This window comes from Theobroma umbraticum, unplaced genomic scaffold, assembly GCF_002168275.2.
Source record: "Theobroma umbraticum cultivar Fairchild unplaced genomic scaffold, ASM216827v3 scaffold_146.0, whole genome shotgun sequence".
NCBI classification, from domain to species: Eukaryota; Viridiplantae; Streptophyta; class Magnoliopsida; order Malvales; family Malvaceae; genus Theobroma; species Theobroma umbraticum.
The window spans coordinates 7,111,372-7,132,539 of NW_018397265.1; the positions used below are offsets into that span (position 1 = coordinate 7,111,372).

The window sequence follows — 21,168 nt, forward strand, 5'->3', positions numbered from 1 at the left end:
ATGCTATGTCAGGCTCCGGATCGTCTTCCATGATCAATGAAAGACTTCAAGCAAAGACAAGCTTGTGAATTGATAGGAGGGGTGGGGTTGAATTTATAGAAAAATTTGGATGATGTTATTGAGGTTTTAAATATTTAAAAATATAAAAAAGAATATACATCTTCACATGATTACATAAGGGGTTAACCAATTGAATTATCATCATCAATTTTTTTTTTTCAAAATTGGCAATGTTACCGGAACAGGTATCTTAATATTTAATGTCACATTTAAACATTTTAATTCTTAGTGAAACAATTTCCTCAGAAAGATGTTTTTTTCTGTTGAGAAAACGCGTATGAGTTGGCAAAATTAATAAGTGTAATAATGTTTTATATCTATTTACACGTTTTATCTTTTTAACGAAACGGTTTCATGTTGAGTAAATATCTTCACGTGATTTACAAAACATTAACCAATTGAATTATAATCATTAAATTCTTTTTCGAAATTGGCAATGTTACCGGAATAAGTATCTTAATATTTAATATCACATTTAAATATTTTAATTCTTAGTGAAGCAATTTCTTTTGGAAGATGTTTTTTGTTGTTGAGAAAACGCATATCTGTTGGCAAAATTAATAGGTGTAATAATATTTCATATCTATTTAAAAGTTTTATCTTTTAACGAAACAGTTTCATGTTGAGTAAATATCTTCACGTGTTTACAAAGCATTAGCCAATTGAATTATAATTATTAAATTCTTTTTCAAAATTGACAATGTTACCGAAACAAGTATCTTAATATTTAATGTCACATTTAAATATTTTAATTTTTAATAAAACAATTTCCTCAATAAGATGTTTTTTTCTATTAAGAAAACATGTATGAGTTGGCAAAATTAATAAGTGTAATAATATTTTATATCTATGCAGACGTTTCATCTTTTAATGAAACGGTTCATGTTGAGTAAATATTTTCACGTGGTTTACAAAGTATTAACCAATTGAATTATAATCATTAAATTCTTTTTCGAAATTGGTAATGTTATCGGAACAGGTATCTTAATATTTAATGTAACATTTAAATATTTTAATTCTTAGTAAAATAATTTCCTCAAAAATATATATTTTTTCTGTTGAGCAAGCACGTATGAGTTGGCAAAATTAATAGGTATAATAATATTTTATATCTATTTATATGTTTCATCTTTTAACAAAACGATTTCATATTAAGTAAATATCTTCACGTGATTTACAAAGCATTAACCAATTGAATTATAAGTATTAATTTTTTTTTTGAAATTGGCAATGTTATCGAAACATGTATCTTAATATTCAATGACGCATTTAAATATTTTAATTCTTAATGAAACAATTTTCTCAGGAAGATGTTTTTTTTTATTGGGAAAATGCGTATGAATGGGCAAAATTAATAGATGCAATAGTATTTTATATCTATTTAGACATTTAATCTTTTAACGAAATAGTTTCATGTTGAGTAAATATCTTCACATGATGTATAAAATGTTAGCCAATTGCATTCTAATGATTAAATTCTTTTTCAAATTTGCAGTGTTACTGAAACAAGCATCGTAACATTTAATGTCACATTTAAATATTTTAGCTCTTAATAAAATAATTTCCTCAAGAAATTTTTTTTTTAGTTGAGAAAATGCGTATTAGTAGTTAAAATTAATAGGTGTAATAATATTTTATATCTATTTAAGCATTTCATCCTTTAACGAAATGATTTAATGTTAATTAAATATCTTCACATTGTTTACAAAGAGTTAACATATTGAATTATAATCATTAAATTTTTTTTCGAAATTGGAAGTGTTGCTGGAGCAAGTAGCCTAACATTAAATGTCAAATTTAAATATTATGACTCTTAATGAAACATTTTCCTCAAAATGGTTTTCTATTTTTTTGAGAAAACACATATCATCTAATGCTTTTGAGTTGATAAAATTAATAAGTGTAATAATATTTTATATCTATTTAGACATTTCATCTTTTAATAAAATATTTTCATATTGAATAAATATCTTTACGTAATTTACAAATCGTTAACTAATTGAATTATATCATTAAATTCTTTATCAAAATAGACAAATCATTGTCATTTGAAGTTTTAACTGTTATTGAAGTATTCTAAGATTTAATGTCAAATTTAAATATTGACTCTAAATGAAAGAATTTTCATAGGATAATATTATTTTAGGAAACACATATTATGTGATGCTTGTGTGTTGGCAAAGTAATATATGTAATAATATTTCATACCCATTTAGATGTTCTATTTTTAAATAAAACAGTTTCGGGTGAGTAAACGTTTTCACATAATTTACAAAGCATGAACCAATTAAATTATAATCTGCAAATTCTTTTTCAAAATTAGAAAACTATTATCGAATGAAGTATAAATTTTATTGAATTAAGAATCTTAACATTTAATGTCAAATTTAAATATTTTGGCTCTTTGTGAAACAATTTCTTCGAAAAGATGTTATTTCTTTTCAAAAAATGCGTATCCTGAGATGCTTGTTAGTTGGCAAACTTAATGAGGATAATAATATTTTATATCTTTTTAGATATTTCATATATTAGTAAAATGATTTCATATTACGTAAATGTCTTCACGTAATTTATAAAGGGCTAACTAATTCAATTATAACCATTAAATTCTTTTTCAAAATTGAAAATGTTACGAGAACAAGTATCTTAACATTAAATGTCAAATTTAAATATTTTGAATTTGAGAAATAATTTTTTAAAGAAAAGTTTTTTTTTTTTTTGAGAGAGAATGCATATCGTGTGATAGTTGTGAGTTGATAAAATTAATGTGTAATAGTATTTAATAGGCATTATATTTAAAAAAACTTTAAATTACTCACAAATATTCAAATAAATTTTTTTTTATTGCATTTAATGAAATCACTGTACTTTTATTTTGATGAAGAAATTTTTTTAGGAAAAATTTCATTGGCAATGTAATATTGTCCGACATTTTTTCTTCCCACCTCTGATGAAGAAGACTTGTGCATTCTAATTTTCTGATGCCTTCCTTTTCAATTGATTGGAATTGTATTTCAATATGTATGTACACTATAGAGTGAGACCAACCTTTTAACTTGGTTGCATGGTTGTAAAAAGCTAAGAAGAAATAATCCCTAGAAATCTTAGGGTAGATAAGCTTCCAGCCTTTTGAGAATGGCTGGATAGGCATGTTGAATCATGGCGGAAATTTCAATCAAGCTTTGAGAATCATGTAAGAGCATGACCCAATCATCCACTCACTGGGAAGCCTGCAAGAAGGTAAGAAAAATGGGTTAATTGGATTTTACTTCATTGATTCTTGAGATGGAATTGATAAATCTGAATGTCTTACCTATTTTACAAGATTCTATGGCTAACGCTTCTAATATGATGAAGTAGCAAAGGATCAAGAGGCCAAGAGGCTACGCGATCATGTATCAGTATCTCTCACTTCAGTCAACTACGCAGTCCCTGACAAATCCATCGAAGTTGCAGGATGAATCTCCAAGCTCAACCATTATCAATTCTCGCTGGAAGCGTTGTCAACCCATTTCCTTAAAAGACCTGATAACTCGCCTTCCAAGATTAGCTCAGGCTAAAGAAATCCATGCTGAAATCCTTTGGCCAGATCATGCATGGTTTGTTGTTGCCCAGTCGTAGCTGAATAGCTTTTCCTATTGCTCTTTTGATGAAGCACTGCAACAATCACCAAGAAATTAACTTATGCAATTGGTCCAAGCCAAAATGTAAAGCAGAAAATTCAAGAAGAAATTGGTACTTACATTGAGCTTGGACCCATCCAAACAATCTTGATGGACTTGTCTACAAACCGTGTTGTACCAACTGGAGCTGCCAACATACAGACTTGTCTACACCCCACAACCTGAATTGCTCCAATCCTCTGAGCAACACAGCCTCGTTCTATTGCTCTTTGCCATTTAAAGAAGCATATAATATGGAGTCTTTCGGTTCCAATGTCTTTTTCGACATTGGCTCAATTAACTGCAAAAAAATATGGGAAAAAAATTCAGATTGGAAGCAGAATATATGTGTTAAAAACATATATAGAAAATTAAATGAGTTAGAAAACCACCTTCAATGGCTAGAACTAAGAACAGCCCCAGTGATGCTGTAGCAAGATTGGAGCTCTTGTTCGGCCTTCGTTTTCCCTGTACCATCCATTTTTAAGCAACATTGAACATTTTGAAAGAAATGTAATGCTATGTCAGGCTCCGGATCGTCTTCCATGATCAATGAAAGACTTCGAGCAAAGAGTAAGTAACTTGTGAATTGATAGGAGGGAGAGTGTTAAATTTATAGAGAAGTTTCGGCGATGTTATCGAGGTTTAAACATTTTAAAATATATAAAAAAGTAGATATCTTCACATGATCAAACAAGGGTTAACCAATTAAATTATAATTATTAATTTTTTTAAAAAAATTGACAGTGTTACCGAAAAAGTATTCTAACATTTAATATCACATTTAAATATTTTAACTTTTAGTGAAACAATTTCCTCGTAAAGGTATTTTTTTTCTGTTGAGAAAACGTGTATGAGTTGGCAAAATTAATAGATGCAATAATATTTTATTTTTATTTAGACATTTCACTTATTAACAAAACGGTTTCATTTGAATAAATATCTTCACGTGATTTACAAAACATTAATTAATTTAATTATAATTATTAATTTTTTTAAAAAAAAATTGACAACGTTACCAAAATAAGTATCCTAACATTTAATGTCAAATTTAAATATTTTAGCTTTTGGTGAAACAATTTCTTTAGGAAGACACATTTTTTCTTGACGAGAAAATGCATATGAGTTAATAAAATCAATAGATGTAATTTTATATTTATTTAAACCGTTTACCTTTTAACGAAACTGTTTCATGTTTAGTAAATATTTTCACATGATTTACAAAGTGTTAACCAATAGAATTATAATCATTAAATTCTTTTCTTTTCAAAAAAATTCATTAAATTCTTTTTCAAAATTGACAGTGTTACAGGAACAAGTTTCCTAAGATTTAATGTCAAATTTAAATATTTTGACTATTAGTGAAAGAATTTCCTCAAGAAGATATTTTTTTTTCCTGTTGAGAAAATACATATGAGTTGGTAAAATTAAAAGTGTAATAATATTTTATATTTATTTAAACATTTCATTTTTTAACAAAATAGTTTTATGTTAAGTAAATAACTTCGTGATTTATCAAGCATTAACCAATTGAAATATAATCATTTAATTCTTTTTCAAAATTGGAAGTGTTACCAGAACAAGTATCTTAACATTAAATGTCAAATTTAAATATTTTGACTCTTAGTGAAATAATTTCCTTGGAAAGATTTTTTTTGGGAAAACGTGTATCATGTGATATTTGTGAGTTGGCATAATTAATAGATGCAATAATTTTTTATATTATTTATACATTTCATCTTTTAACGAAATTATAATTCAATTGATTAACACTGTGTAAATTACGTCAAGATATTTACTCAATATGAAATTATAATCATTAAATTCTTTTTCAAAATTAGACAATACATCATCAAATGAAGTTTAAGTGTTTTTGAACTATCTTAACATTTAATATCACATGATGCGTGCGAGTTGACTAAGTAATAGAAGTAATAATGTTTTATATCTATTTAGAAGTTTTAGTTTTAATAAAGCGGTTTCACATGACTTGATTTTTATATAATTTACAAAGCATTAATCAATTGAATATGGCTTTATATTCTTTTTTAAAATTAGAAAATATTATCACACAAAGTTTAAATGTTATTGAATTAAGTAGCTTAACACTTAATGTCAAATTTAAATATTGTCACTCTTAAAGCAACAATTTCCACAAGAATTTTTTTTTTTTTACAAAAAAGGTGTATGATATGATGTTTATGAGTTAGCAAAATTAATAGGTGTAATGAATTTTATATCTATTTAGATGTTTCATCTTTTAATAAAACAATTTTACATGAGTAAACATCTTCACGTGATTTACAAAGCGTTAATCAATTAAATTACAATAATTAAATTTTTTCCAAGTTGGACAAAACATCATCATTTGAAGTTTAAATGTTATTGAAATATCTTAATATTGAATGTTGAATTTAAATATGTTGGCTCCTTATGAAACAATTTAACAAGATTTTTGCTTTTGTTTGAGAAAACACAACTCATGTGATGCTTATGTTAGTTTTAAAGTGATTATAATTTTGAAACGACAAAAACCATAATCAAAATTGCTTGAATGAGTTTTGAGCTTAAATCCTTCTTGTTAAAAACTCCCATGTATTCGTCTTTAAAGCGTCGAAGTGTTTTTCATGAACAAAGCTACAAGGATTGATCTTTAGGGTTCTAGGGATCGATTCAGTTCACATAAAAGCTATTGGATACCTAGCCACCCCTTTGAAGGTATCGATCCCTCACTCACAAAATTTTGAATTTTGTAGTTCAGGATCGATCCCATATAGCCGTAAGGCACATTATGCAACCAAGCAACGGCTATATTCGGTCTTAAATGAACTCCAATGGCTCCAACATACTTCCTCAACACATTTACTAAGTACAAGAGAGAAGAAAAGATTTAGGAAGAAAAAGAAGAGAAAGAAAGAGAAACCAGGCTAGGAGCAAGCTTACACATCCTCCCGCTAAGCATTCAACTCTTCTAGAGCTATCATTTCTATTAGAACTTCCATTTTTTATCTTTTGTATTCTTCTTATTACTATCATCTCTTCCAAACTTATCTGCCAAGCAATATCCACCTTCTAGAGGTATTCTTGCTTTCAACCTTGTAAAAGAGATAAAAGATCTACCCTAATAGGTTAATGATGTAACCTTGAAAAAGTATAGATGTTGTAACTTAAACTTTAAAAAGTTAAAAAAGCTACATCTTAACTTTAAAAAGGCAATTTGTATTGATTTTTATCATTAGTGAATTTAACTCGCAAACACAGAACAAAATGATCAAACCTCTATAAATCAATTTTACAATTTTTCTTATTACTAGTTATATTTGAACAAAGAATGTGCAAGAGAGAAAACAAAATATAAGACTCTGATCTTTTAGTTATTTATGATCTAATGTAAAAAGATTTGATCAAACAAACAAAAATGTGAAACATCCGATTATTTGATTTATTGGTTAATGCATAATTCTCTACTTAAAGAGTAAAGTTCGAATCTCTTCCTCCCAATTGATTAAAAGAACAAGCAATGGTTATTAATTCACCACCCACCCCCCCACCAAAAGAAACATCAATGAAACAAACTCAAGCAGACTATTTTTGTGCCCTTACATATAAATGACCACATCCAATCGATAATTATAGCAAAATTCTTGGGAAAACACAGAAGAGCGGACACCTTTTCTGAAGATATCAAAATTATGGGAAGAAACTTCCCAAAGGAACAACCTTGGCTAGCCATATGCTCTATTTACGTAACTAGGAAAAGAAATAATACATTTCATGGATCTTTACATCAGTCGTAATTCATATTCACCTGCCATTGTAATGTATCTCACCCATGGAAGAGCCTGGTATCCGCTTTTTTCAATGATTTTCAGGTAGCGAACCTGAAAGAAACAATGTAAGAGGCCACATGATTAGATATGCTTCTCATTTTCCTTTTAAGTATCAGGAAAACTTTTCTTAGTAAGAAATTTGATCCCTTTTTTAAAGAATAAAATCACAATCTAAATTAGTTATAACCCCTCAATCCGTCATTTGCAAACAAAAGTCGAAATCTTAATCCATGGAGTATGTTGCCATAATAATTCTTTATAACAGAATAAACTACTGAGACTTTTCATCTTCTTCATCCCTCCAAGCAAAAATCCGGATTCCTTAGCAAAGTGAATTGGAGCAACAGCCCTGACTGTTATCCTTTGCCGTTTCTCATTGTTATATTTATTCCGAGTAGTGCTGGCTCAAAAAAGATGAGGAACCCAAGTAGCTCCCTTCAACTTTTGTTGGTATGCATTAATTTGTCCTTCCTTTGATTTTAACTAAGAAATTTGATCCTTAACTAAAAGAGAAATGAAACCCATGCAGAGGCAGGCAAATCAATGTGCACATAGATCAATCAGAATATTACCCCTATTTTAGCTTCACAGCTAGTATCAGAGCAACAAGGTTAATAAAAAACACTACAGAATCCTAGAGGGCACAGTGACATCAAACTATACCTGAATCCCTGAGACTGTAAAATATGGTATCTCAAACTTTACGCGGACAGGTGCCTTTCTCTCTGGAGCAGCTTCTTCGGCAGTTATACTAGGAAGACAAAATTCTGCCCTCAGCATATACTCCTACATAGTTCATTCAACAACATGGTCCAAAATGTAGTTGGAGCCACTTCAGAAGCATATAATTAAGATACAAAATCTTGCACCCTGGAATTAACTACACATGCAAATTTGGGCCAAGTCTTACCTTGTTACCAGGAAAAGATTTGATTTTCCACACCAAAGCATCATTCTCAGGGGCATATCTGGCAGATCCCATTGACGTCCGAATATTAAGATTTGTAGCATCAGCTGGCACAGGCAACTCAATTTCAACGTTTGTTGCCGTACTAAACAAAGAGAGTGACCAACAATTAAATTCAGTATATTTGACAATGGTCTTGGTTTCTAAACAAATCAAGTAGCCTTGGTTTCTACAACACCTAATCTAAGGAATCACTCCATGTCCACTAAAAACATAACGCACTTTCAAATTGTTTTCTACAACATCTAAAACCACTTATTATAATGTACTGGCACAAGTAAAAGATGAGGATGTCACCTCATTTTAAAGGAATTTTCATAAAATCTAGAAGGATAGAAATGGGAGTAATCATTGTTATCCAGATTCCAACACAAGTGAATTACCTGCGCTCCTTGAATTGACTGCGAGCTTTTACCATGATCTCAAACCGACTTCTAGAATGTTTTTCAACTTGAGCTTCCACCCAAATGAGAGGTTTCACCTGAAACCTCATAAAAGTTGATCTTAGGTGTTTTAAACTTGAGAAAAAGTGCAACAAAATGGATATCAAAATTGCAGTTCAACTAATGTGAACCATCAAAGGGGATAAACAAGCACAGTGAATGAGACATGAGATGCACCTGAGTACTTAACCTGTACGTCATCAGATCAAAAGGTCCATCAGGGGGTATAAAAGATATTGTCCGATCATTCTCAAAACGAGCCAAACGTACACACCTATCATAAATATATGGAATCATCCTTCTAAGCCACAAAATAAGCATATTTCCATTTAAAAGAAGCAGAAAACTCAAGTAAACCCACCTACCCAAGCCCACCCCCATAGCCCCCTTTCAAAAAAATAAGAAAAAGAAACTAGCAACACAAAGAGCACATACTGATGAAATTTGATATCATCCAGATCAATGGCTTTCCCTTTTGTTGCCCGACCTTGAGCCTCCAATAGCACTCTATCATTTAGGCCCAGCTTACATTCAGGCATACCACTGCAACAAAAAGTATGATTAGTTGGACCTTTCTGCTAAGAGGTGAAGTATTTTAAAAACAGATACAATAGCTTCTTAAAATATAAGGGAACACCACATTCTAGGAAGTTCAGCTTCAGACATAAGATAAGTGGAGAGAAATATTTCTTTAGAAACTGTTAAAATAAAAATAATAATAAAAAAAAAAGAGTTTCCCCCTTTAGTTTTGCTCTATGCCCTAACCTTCACAGACTTATATTAAGGTATTAAAGAACTCAAATTTCTTTTAAAATCAATTCTTTTGTCCCACTATTTCTTCAATGTCCACTGGGAAAAAAGAATTTCCAAGCAAGCAGAGTCTCTTTCTAGAAACTGGATGCGGGCATTATTTACAGTGGAAAAAAGTATAGCTCGTTAGGACTCACAAAAAACTAAATCGACAGATTTGGATTTGCCATTTAGTCAACAAGACATGCAGGGGCAATCCAAACTCAATTGACCATACCACAGTGTGCATATCCATAAAACCTTTAGCTGAGTAACATGGAAGAAGATAAGTCACACACCTCAAATATGTTCTCATTTTCAATGCCCCAACAACATCTGATCGTATTATTTGCCCATTGCTGTTGACAAGTATATTGACACTTTCCACCACATCCAAGAACACCTAATTAAACACAGAAATTATCTTTGTAAAACACAGTAGACTAGCTAGCATATCTATTAATAATAAAAAAAAATACAAAAAAGGACAACCTACTTCATTTTTCTTATACCGTATCCCTTCACTCCGCCAAGAGACCGCATTTGTCACCGCCATGGGAGGACGCTGCGTAACTTCCATCCTATAAGCATCAGTCTTGATAAATTCACTAAGAATCTTAGCTTCTGTGTACTGAGGGAAACCAAAGTCCATCATTTCATCGAGCAACTCATACTACCCAAAAGAAGAAAAAGAACATCTCAGCACAGACAGGAAGCATTTAGTCAAAGCCATTATTCTTTTCCTCAACAAAAATCCCTATCTAGCATCTTACCACCACCACAAAATTATCCCTCAAAGATTCTTCTTCTAGCTCTTCGAAATAGTGCTTAAAAACCTGCATACAGAAACATATAGTATGCAACAAACAATTAAACTAAATTCAACCATCAGAACAACATTTTATCACGAAATTAACACTATTTTTAAAGATTAAAAGAATTTCGAGTTCATACATCAACAATACGGTGCAAAAATAGAAGAAGGCTGGCGGCATTACAGTTCTGCCTGGAAGCAGTCAACAAGTAAACATTGCTATGTTGAATGAACATATAGGTTACGCCATTGTCATAGACCACGGGATCCTGAGACTGTGGATCACCACCCTGACGAAGATCAAGTAAACAAAAAAAAAAACAGAAAATCATTTAATCTCACAAAATCTTTTGAATTTGACGACAAAACTTAAACAAGAATTGAGCTACAGATCATCATCAATCGATCTGAGCTACGAAATTGAATTTTAGAATTAAATACGATAGATATTCTTTTTAAAACTAGTACCTGCTTTTCGATGAGCTTGGTGAAGAAACGCTCGGCTTCGGCGGCGGAGACGTCGCCACGGTAATCGCGCCAAATCAAGACGCGGCCTTTGATGTCGAGAAGGAAGAGCGCCGAGGCGGCGCCAGCCATTCGCAGGTGGATCAGGTGAGCCGAGAGAGGCTGAAGATGTGAATCAATTTGTTGATTAATTAAAGACGAAAGTGAAATACTAGGAATTCTGGATTGGATCCCTTCGCCGTTCAAAGGAAATGAATGTTGCTTTCAAGTCGACCGCGTGGAATGTCGTTCCAGTGGGAGAGAAATGTCCTGTCCTTTCCAGCTTGGGTTGGACGTTGTTGGCCCATGTTGAAGCCCACTAACACGGAATATGGGCTTACGGTAGCCCATTAGTCGCTTTAGAGTAGTATATCCAGTTTGGAGGCGGTAAAAGGACGGGTCGGGTTTCGGTCGGGTGATTTTGAATTCTTGATATTCTTGGGTTCTTCCAGAAGCAAAAGTACAAACTAAAGAGTCTAATTTTTTTGTCCTACTTCATGGATTTGAGCATTTATCTAATTATTGTATTTTTCAAGTATCTTTATTGGATTAATTATTGGATTATCTTTATTAGACTTCGCGGTGCCAACGCTCACGCTACAAAAGCATAATTTATAATTGCCGATTCACTTTCAAGCCTGTTTTGTTAGCAAAAAGTATATGCTACGAAAGGCACGGATGGCGGAATCAGAAAGCCTAACAGGAAGTAACTTTCTGTACAAGCAAGGTGTAAATGGAATATCTAACAATTTCCTGGAAGAAACAATTCATCTTCCTTTAAGCATCCGGCTGAAGACACGGCTGTTTCCCCTTAGTGATGCTTCCCATTCTATGGAGGATGTCAAGATTTGGGAAAGTTTCTGGACTACTTCTCTCATTTCTGGTCGATTCATTGGATCTTCGCTTAAGCACTGTCTGGATAATTCTGCCATCTGCAGCAAATTTATGGGAAAACTAGAAATCAGTACCATAAATATTTGGATATCAGTATGCACTAATTAACAGAGCTGAGAACAGAAGCTATTCACGGGGTGTAAATGGAGTTTATTCTTGGTTAAAAGGATGGATATTTTGTCTTCCTATAATCGATAGTAGATCATAAACATGCAGGGTGTATTAACCTTGTACACTTCTTCCATGGGACAGCTGCCTCTGAGGTTACCATCTATGTTAGCTTCCAAAGCACCCTGCTTGTCTGTAACTTGGAATATTGTGTATATCTGATTGATTTGTTGGCCATAGAATCAAAAATAACATAATTAGAGGAAGAAGTTAGCAAGCCGATTGATGGAAACATGAGATCTTATCATCAATATTTTAGAGAAAAATTCCAGTTACTTGCGTTCTTTCTATTATGAGAACCTGGTAATATTACAGGCGGTTAGGAGATTCAATACAGGAATTCGTTATCAAGTGCTCATCTGGCAACAATACGTCAAAATCATCATCAATTGGCTACTTACAACTGAGACTAACGATTTCATCTCGTTTGGTTCCTGATTGTCACGAATCAGTGCCCGCTGACCTGTTACAAGCTCCGCCAGGACAACTCCAAATGCAAAAACATCAGTTTTGGATGTCATTTGTAGCTCGCGTGCACATCTTGGAGGAAAGCAATGAGATGGTAAGACTAAATTAAGGTTACAAACCAAAATACCATGGAAAACTAAAATGCAGTCAATCACTGAGAGTTCTGTCCCCACGAAAAAGATTTCTACTGATGCACTTTTTCCATTGTTTAAGAACATAAAACTTACTCAGGAGCTATGTAACCTGGTGTTCCAACCAAGCATGTTGCTACAACATCTTCTTTGTTTGACCTCTCTACTAGCCTTGCGAGACCAAAATCTGCAACCTGTACGAAGTCCTTTTAGAGTTGCAATAATATCAGATAATAATATGTATGACACAATTGAAGGCCCTGAGAGTACCTTTGCTCCGAGTCTCTGATCAAGCAGAATGTTGCTTGTTTTTATATCGCGATGCACGTAGCGTGCCTTTGTATGATCATGAATGTATTCAATCCCCCTTGCAGCATCAACTGCTACATTTGCTCTTGCAGTCCAAGAAAGTGGCGAGTGACCTGATACGTGCTGGTGTCAGAAAATTTTCTAAATATTCCTATTGTCATACCAGCATTCTTCACATAAACAAATACCTTTCAGGACTGGATCATGAAGGTGATCATTAAGTGATCCATTTTGCATATACTCATATATCAGATAGAGATGATTGTCCCCTCTTGCATATCCCAGCAGCTCCAGCTGAAGGAAAAAGATTTATTCACCAAAACTACCCTTTTTTCTCTTAGGAAAGGGGTGGGGGTGAACAAAATGTCATGCATATATCTTAATATCCTTGGTTGGGAGAATTTATACCACATTAATGTGATGTATCTTGCATAACACTTTGAGCTCTGCAAAAAATTCCTTTGACTGGCTAAATTTCATTTTCTTAATTGCAACTTCCTGTGATTCAGATTTCATATTCAGACTTCTGCTAGAATCATATATATAAGCTTAGCTTGAGTACATTACAAACATGATTATAAAAATTCAATTTGGAAGTTATACCTAGATTTATCATACCTGTTCTTTTAGTACACCAATGTATACAGTGCCATATCCACCTTGTCCAATTTTCCTGCTTTCATCAAAGTTATTTGTAGCCTCATTGATCTCCTCTAGACTATAAGTAACATGTCTTTCAGACTCAATGGATGCTACACCTGCACCAAGCAATCTTTGCTTTATCAGACTCAGATTGTTCAAGTCTCTTAATTTTTCCTAAATGTTTTTGTCAATCAGCTAGACCTTTATTGGAAATTTAAAGCATTCCTAGAACTCGCCGTAAGAATTTTTCTGCAGGCATGTTTGAAAGGTATCTCACCTTCCATATATTTGTCCTGAAGAAGTTGGTTTTGCGAAGAACTCTTTTTAGCACTAGGACTTTTGTTGACAGCTTCTAGATCTCTGTTTTTTCTATGGTTTCTGTTTCTTCTGATAAGGAATAGAACCAGCATGCTCATTGAAAGTAATGTCACAACCAAACTTGTGCCAATGATAATTGGTAAATTGTGCCTTTTTCCTGGCTTGAATGAGAAAACAATGTCAGATTGCTTGCACTTCAGAAGAGAATTTGCCTACGTATATCCGTCAGGGCAAGGTTGAAATTTTTGTGTGAATGATTTGTTGACTCTACCATTATGGTAAACAGACGAACCAAGCTAGTAGATTTAATATGTAGTTCCAATCACCTGAGTCTTTCTTGCAGAACTTAAAGCAGCAGATTTGGAAATTAGAAAAAACAAAAAAAATACAGCTTACAGGAATAAAAAATGGCTAAATGTTATTTTAAGACAATGCCACTAAGAACTATTCAGCTTTTAGTATGATGGACAGCTTTACCTGCTTTGGGTGCTTGAATTTTTCTCTTCCCGATTGGTACAAACAAAACCCATCCAATATCTATAAAATTTGGATTTTGAGTCAAATTTCCATTTAGTTTCTCAATTTCACTAAGATTTGCTGACAGAAGTTCTGCAATCTGTGACAAGGTATCACGGTCTTGCACTGTATATGTCACGGCCTCTTGATTTTCTACTTCTAGACACCCACATACAAGGTGTATAGTGATCATATCTCCAGCCACAAACAGCTGCTCCTCCGCTGCAATCATCCAAGCTTGCCCACTGTAAAACTCACCTGAGACACCTGCATATGTGTCTCCTGGTTTCACTGTATAAAGGGTATCATAGAAGTATCCTAGGGTGCCATTCACATCCTTGCAAGTGCAAGGAACAGATACGAGGTAGTCTAGTTTGGCGTCATGGGTTATGGATTGGATTTGGGATGCATTCACTGAATAGAAATTGGCCATTTCCTCTATTGAAAGCCCATTAGATATGTGATAGAGATAGGAATTGCACGACGGAATTTTACTAGAACAACCTAAAGGGTACATGAGAGTTGACTCGATGGAGAAATCAAAGAGAAAACCAGCAAAGATGATGGTCGTGACAGAGAGGAAGTAATGGAGGTTTGAGGGAGACATTTCCTTGATGCAAAATGGAATATCACGAGAGGTAAGATGATTAGTATTAGCAGTTCTGGCCCTTGGCGCAATCTCTGTTTGCTAGTCTGTTTTTTATCCAGAGACGTCCATCACACAGTGCTGAAGTTTTAAGGATTATTTAACAGGCAGAAGATGTCTTTTTATTACTATTTCAATAGTCTCCTCAGTATATAACAGTCTCCTTCGTATTTAATAAACACAGATATTACTATTTCAATAATCTCTTATACGTGTAATAAATACAAACTTATCACATATTATGAATCACAAAAAATAAACTTATCACATATCATGAATCATGAAAAAAACTCGTAAAAGAACAATTAAGAACTAACTATTACTTATTACGTACATGAAACATAAGAACTATTACTTCTTATCTATATGAAACATGAAATGAATCATGAAAAGAACCATAAAAACAAACAACTATAAGGATTGTCTGTTATGGTACCATGAATTTTATTCGAACAGTAATATTTGGAGAGATCTTATTAAATCACCACTTCGTAGTGTAATTTATGTAACTAAATGAATCATTTAAATCATTATCATTTTACCTTGTTTAAAGCTGAACTAGTACTAACTTTTGAGCTGCAGTCTCTCTGCGTACGGCAGCAATATCGGACCCAGCCTATGATCCTGGTCAAACTTTCTTACTTTATTTCCATTGCTTCACTATTTTTGACTTCAACCAAGGCCACTTGCTATCTGGCGGAAGGGTAAAGGTCAAATGCTAGCAGCATCCGAATGTCAGGATTAATGAATATTCGGTATTTATGTGTTTCTTAATCAGGATGAGGACATTGCACTACCAAATGAGAGGTCAATTTCACTCAAAATATCATATAATGAGTATTAAATAGAGAGGCTTTTCATTAATTCTGCTTTGTTTTTCCTCCTGCATTCATTTGCTTTGTCTTCATGCAATTGGAGCTTACTTGGCAAAGCAATTTGTGTACCCCTCTGATCCTTCACCAACCTTATATTGATTCTTGCAAGTGAGTAATTGAAAACAGAGTAAATGGCAAAGGAAAGACTAAAAAAGAGTTTATTTAAAAACAGAGTGATGATTACAGGACATCAACAAAACATGAAGAAAGGCACAGTTCTTAAATTATTTTTTCCCTGGCTTTTTCTACCCATTATATATAGCTTTAAGCATGACCCAACTGATACATGATCAAACCTGAACTCAAGAAACAAAACCCAATGGGCCTCCCTACTTCTTTACGCCTTCTTGGGTCGTGCCACTCTTCTAATCTGTGGCACTCTCCTGGGTCGTCCTTCCTCCTTCTTGGCTCCTATTCTGGTTCTTCTGACCCACATCCTTCGCCCTCTGGCGTATATATCCCCCCGTTTCCTACGCCCGCCTTTTTGCTTGGTCTAGCCGCTGCGACATAGAGCCCCGCGTTCCACGAAGATAGTTGGCAATCCACGAGAGCGATGAAAGCCCGGCGATCCCAAAGGCTCCAGATGTCAAGAACGAGGCTACGGAACCGGTAATGACGAGAGCAGCGGGGACCAAAACGGGGCTAAACAGCAGGAAAAGCGGCGTGGCGAAGGCAAGCCCTATGAGGGTTCCAACGAGGCTCAAACCAGCAAGCCCCAGAAGGGTGCCAGCGACAGGAAGGAGGGTGACAACTGCGAGAACTTTCGAGGTCGAAGGATGGTTGCCCTGAAAGTAATTGTTGTAGTTATCAGTCTGGGGTTGTTGCTGCTGATACTCAGCCATGGCTACTGAGGTTGCTTTTTTTCCTCTTTTTTATCTAAGCGTGCACTGAAAAGACTATGGGAACTAGACAGAGAGTGAAAGGGTTGAGTGGGTGAGAGCATTGGAGCTGTGAATATAAAGAAACAAAGGGAGATGACGCGTGGAATTCGGTGGAACACCTGTTGGATAGATGGCGTAAAGTTGTCTGCATGAAAACATGTCTCTCCTGTATCTTTGTTGTTTTATGATGGGTTTGGCGCATTGATTGCAGTGCGATTCTTCAGCAACTGTTGCTCTCGGCCGCTTGGTAGCGGTGCCCCTGCTCCCTCTAAAGTGTAAGTTGATTCATTTGCTCCTGATTATGCTTAATTACAAACGATAATCAATCTATAATGCTTCAATGGAAACAACAACATCATGACAGGAAGCAAAAACAGCTACGTTGATTTGGAGCCAACTTCACTTTGGATGAATTTTGTAGAAATTTTGAGATATTAATACCATAATCTTGAACCTCGATTTTCGATTTTCAAATATCGAGATTATTTATAAAAAAATTTATACCGGATATGAACATAAATCCATCAACTATATTTCGTATATGTTGATGATTAGATTAATACTTAACAAATAATTTTATAAGCGAAGAAGTTAAATGCAGTTTATTTTATGTTTCCAGATGCATTTTATGTATTAGGTGTTTTTTTTTTCTTTTCAGTTCATGCTGTATAAGTTTTTATATTAACGAAAGTAATTGTTTGAGAAGAAAATAAAAAACAACTTGAATTTAAATTTTTGAAAATTAGATAATTTAGGTTTAAGTTTTTCAAAATTTAAATTTAAATTATTAACAGTGATTAATTTAAATTTTTATATAGAGATTAAAAGTTATGTTTACATTCGATATGAAATAGCATTTCACGATAATATATTAAATTTGATTTTTAACTATAGTAATATTTTTTAACAAAAAATTGAAGTTCAAAATATGAACTTACAAGAACCCAAATGAACATCATCCTTGCTTGTATATATCCGTTTATTTTTCTTAGTACATAGAGTGACTTTTGAATTGAGAGTTTAAGAATTAAGAACAGGTTCATGACTTTTGTAATAACTTAGTAGTTAGCATACTTATTCTTAACCAAAAAATAAAAGATTTTATAATAAATTTGTTCCTTAAAAAATGATAGGAATGACAACGGGTAAGATAGTTGCTAATTTTGAAATTTATTAGTATTCATGAAAGATTGAACCTAAAATAAAAATATAAATTTTTATGTATATTATTAATAAATTAAAATTAACTAATAAAAATTAAATTCAAATTTCAAATCAATTTTCATAGTCAAAGTCGAATAGTGAGTACCCTATAGTCAGTACCTGAATCCGAAACAGTTAGTAATTTTATTATAAATTCGATCCCATGAATGTATCCACTACTTATGACGAGTAAGGTATACACTACCCGAATCTATGGAGGTTAATAGTCTTATTATCGAAAATCTATCTAAATTCGATTACAAAATATCTTAATCTTATTTAATCGAGTCAATAATGTAAGAATTCCGTTTGTAAAGTACTCATTGTAATCTCTAAATAATATTAACTTAGCCTAGTGTTGGCGTTTCAAGTTGTGGGATTGCAAAAGAGCCCAAAGCGTTGGATTTGGGCTTAGTGTGTATCCAACTCTCTAATCTAAGGTAAACAGTCTTGGACCCTTGGGGACTTTCTGTTACCAACAAAGCAATGGGATTTGGATGGAAAATACATAGCTATGACTGTGAGATTCAACTATAAAAAAAAATCAAAAATAAAAAGAAAGAAAAAAAGTCTGCAGTTTGGAACCATCAATGAAGCTAGATTTGCAATAGCTGACAAATTGTACCTTCATGTTGCCCGACAAATTTTTCAATTGGGTATATAATTGCTCATGCAAACTTGGGGGAAGAGAAAAAAAAAAGTCATGAATTGCAGATTAATATAAAGTTCAAAAAAAAAAAAAGTAATTATATATCTATGGAATAAAAAAGAGAGATGTACTGCAAAAGTACTGCCTGTGTTGCACTGTGAAGACAAAAGGTTGCAGACCATCTGACCTCATGATCAAACTCAATTCCACTTATGGGTCCTGCTTAAATCCATAATAAAAAAAAAAATATGGAAACCCTGTATTAACATTTATTGATATACTTCATTAGGTTTTGTTCTAACAATCAGAAAAGAATGTATGAATTAATTGAACCTGCAGGGCAGACGTATATCTTATATTATTTAAAAATCGATGTATATTTGTAGACGACACTCATTCAAATTCAAACAACATAGAATTTATTATATTTGTATTCAATGTAATTAAATTCAAGTCCAAAGGTGTGTGAAGAATGAAATCAGTTCTCGAATTAAAAAATTCCAAGGAATGTTTAAATTTATATAATAGTATGCCGCTATTTAAATAGTAGTGGTGCAACTTTATCCTTGATGGTCACTTTCCCCAAGTCAAAACCTGCCGATATTCGAGAGGGAAGGGCAAACACTTTGTGCTCATATGATTAGAGGAATTTGTATTCCTTATCCTTCACTCTTTCAAAGAATTCATAGAAAGAAAGAGGGTGGGGGGTCAAGAATAATACTCGGCTGCAACAAGACATATTCTTGCAATCTTTCATATCCTGATTTCATTAGCAATTCTTAATAAATATATGCAATCTTGAACATAAGGGAAAAAAATGGTATCTGATCTGCACTTAGGCTGCGATCTCTTCCCCCCTTTTCAAATCATTTGCCTAAAGACAGAATATGTATCAAACAAAAGAACAATTCTTTATAACCCCATGATCCTTCCTCTGTGTTTAGTTTATTTAACAACATTGATGGCAACCATCATGACCATCATCATTGGTAATCTGACAAAAGAAACACTTTAAGCTTTTAATATATGAAGAAAAAATGGAGTAAAGAAATGCATAAAGCCAAATTAGCCACATAAAACCTTTTTCTTTTCTCACAACCCTTTTGCATGTGGCATGTCTCAAAGCCCTACCATTGGGTTAGTCAGGGTTTATAACAAAAACAGTACTTTTGATAATGTTACACAGTTGCATTTTTTAAGATTTTATTATATAAAAAAAATATGTAGTTTAAAAAACTGTAATTAAAACCCGAATTTATTATAATTTATGTTTTAAAAATAATAAAATTGGGATTTCTTTAAGCAGAATCTTTGTTAAATTTCGATCAATTTCCCTTTGCATCTAGAAGCAATGAAGTTCATGAATCTTTGGATTAATAAACCCAAAAGAAGCTTAAAAAGCATGCCAATTGGATTTGGGTCATGATGCATTTGCAGCATCAAATCTAGTGCATGTTGTAACAAAAGATGAGAGTAACATGATTAATCATTGTCTCATGGATTTCTTAATGGGGTCGTCAACATCTTCCTACCTCTTTCCTTCTTCTTTTTCTCTTCTTTTTTTTTTAAATTTATTTTTAAGTTTTCATTTTGTAATTTGTATGTAAATTGCATTATCATGACCAATCAGATGATCAATGTTGAATAGATTTGGCTCTCTTGGAAGCAATGAATTAAGAAGTCGAAAAAGAATGGAGATTTCAGTCTGTCCACACCCAACTGATAATTACAAACAGCCACAGAGGAAATCCCTTTAATTATTTCTTCATGATATGTTGCAAAATTAGGTAAAGAAAGTGCCAAAGGAATGGTTTGATTAGGCCATATATTATGCCTTGCACAAAGAAGGAAGATTCCTTTTTTTTATTAATTAATAAAAAAATGGGTGAGAAATTAGATACTAGCATATATTTATTAATTAATTTTTATTTTACTAGGTATTATAGGAATAAAATTTGAGTGGTTAACTTTCTTTTTTCTTTTATAAGAAAAGATATAAATTTTGTTTACCCAATCACACAAAAAATTTCTATATATGAAAACCTTTTTGAAGGATGTATTGCTAAAATAGTAATTTTACACCTTCTTCCCATTCACATTCTACATGCTTCCACATAGGGGCAGGAAAGATTTCATCCTTCTTTTTCTCACCGTATACACCCAAAAAGAAATTAAAAAAAAAACAAAAGGAAAATATGATAATCAAGCCTAATCTTGGTAGTACTTATTCTTTGCCATAAACTTTGTTTATATGTATAAAATTGAAAGAAGCTTTAACAGCTAATTAACTTGTCAAATATATCTATTTTTTTCTCGTTTTGCACTTCTTGTTTTTTAAAAATTATAATAAGTTTTTTGCAATCTTGATTAAGGATATACTTAGTTAATCAAGAAAGGGT

At 32.7% G+C, this 21,168-nt stretch overlaps 3 protein-coding genes and 1 long non-coding RNA gene across 5 annotated transcripts; all 4 read right to left on the bottom strand.

The window, feature by feature from the left end:
• Positions 1–3,061: 3,061 nt before the first annotated feature.
• Positions 3,062–4,288, bottom strand: LOC110422826 (uncharacterized). Its single transcript, XR_002445772.1, has 4 exons — positions 4,115–4,288; positions 3,804–4,023; positions 3,374–3,717; positions 3,062–3,290 (listed from the first exon to the last, which is right to left on the bottom strand). It is a non-coding gene; the product is annotated as an uncharacterized LOC110422826 (long non-coding RNA).
• Positions 4,289–7,298: 3,010 nt separating this feature from the next.
• Positions 7,299–11,304, bottom strand: LOC110422568 (AP-1 complex subunit mu-2-like). 2 transcript variants are annotated; one of them, XM_021436535.2, is made up of 11 exons: positions 11,034–11,304; positions 10,706–10,855; positions 10,525–10,587; positions 10,248–10,424; positions 10,051–10,154; positions 9,398–9,505; positions 9,140–9,236; positions 8,903–9,000; positions 8,463–8,604; positions 8,216–8,303; positions 7,299–7,603 (listed from the first exon to the last, which is right to left on the bottom strand). In XM_021436535.2, the coding sequence occupies exons 1-10, from the start codon at positions 11,160–11,162 to the stop codon at positions 8,247–8,249; spliced, it is 1,125 nt and encodes a 374-aa protein (XP_021292210.1). In that variant the 5' UTR covers positions 11,163–11,304; the 3' UTR covers positions 7,299–7,603; positions 8,216–8,246. The 2 variants fall into 2 exon arrangements, with proteins under 2 accessions (XP_021292210.1, XP_021292209.1); XM_021436534.2 differs by having other exon boundaries at positions 8,216–8,338.
• A 443-nt stretch (positions 11,305–11,747) lies between these two features.
• On the bottom strand, positions 11,748–15,122 carry LOC110422831 (lysM domain receptor-like kinase 3). Its single transcript, XM_089784617.1, has 10 exons — positions 14,477–15,122; positions 14,001–14,156; positions 13,658–13,791; positions 13,448–13,537; positions 13,228–13,333; positions 13,001–13,152; positions 12,827–12,924; positions 12,533–12,671; positions 12,191–12,289; positions 11,748–12,001 (listed from the first exon to the last, which is right to left on the bottom strand). Exons 1-10 carry the CDS (start codon positions 15,120–15,122, stop codon positions 11,837–11,839), a joined length of 1,785 nt encoding a protein of 594 aa, XP_089640743.1. The 3' UTR covers positions 11,748–11,836.
• A 1,223-nt stretch (positions 15,123–16,345) lies between these two features.
• Positions 16,346–16,945, bottom strand: LOC110422753 (oleosin H2-like). The gene has a single exon (XM_021436765.2). It carries the CDS (start codon positions 16,876–16,878, stop codon positions 16,507–16,509), a length of 372 nt encoding a protein of 123 aa, XP_021292440.1. The 5' UTR covers positions 16,879–16,945; the 3' UTR covers positions 16,346–16,506.
• Between the last annotated feature and the right edge of the window lie 4,223 nt (positions 16,946–21,168).

Excerpts from the sequence above, each read along its gene's own strand:
- LOC110422568 (XM_021436534.2), bottom strand. The coding sequence starts at position 11,162 with ATGGCTGGCGCCGCCTCGGCGCTCTTCCTTCTCGACATCAAAGGCCGC. Across the intron at positions 10,588-10,705 it reads TTTTGCACCGTATTGTTGAT|GTTTTTAAGCACTATTTCGA; the intron begins GTATGAACTCGA and ends TTCTGTATGCAG. Across the intron at positions 8,605-8,902 it reads AGTCAATTCAAGGAGCGCAG|TACGGCAACAAACGTTGAAA; the intron begins GTAATTCACTTG and ends CTCTTTGTTTAG.
- LOC110422831 (XM_089784617.1), bottom strand. The coding sequence starts at position 15,122 with ATGTCTCCCTCAAACCTCCATTACTTCCTCTCTGTCACGACCATCATC. Across the intron at positions 13,334-13,447 it reads AGATACATCACATTAATGTG|CTGGAGCTGCTGGGATATGC; the intron begins GTATAAATTCTC and ends TTTTTCCTTCAG. Across the intron at positions 13,153-13,227 it reads TCATGATCCAGTCCTGAAAG|GTCACTCGCCACTTTCTTGG; the intron begins GTATTTGTTTAT and ends AGCACGTATCAG.
- LOC110422753 (XM_021436765.2), bottom strand. The coding sequence starts at position 16,878 with ATGGCTGAGTATCAGCAGCAACAACCCCAGACTGATAACTACAACAAT.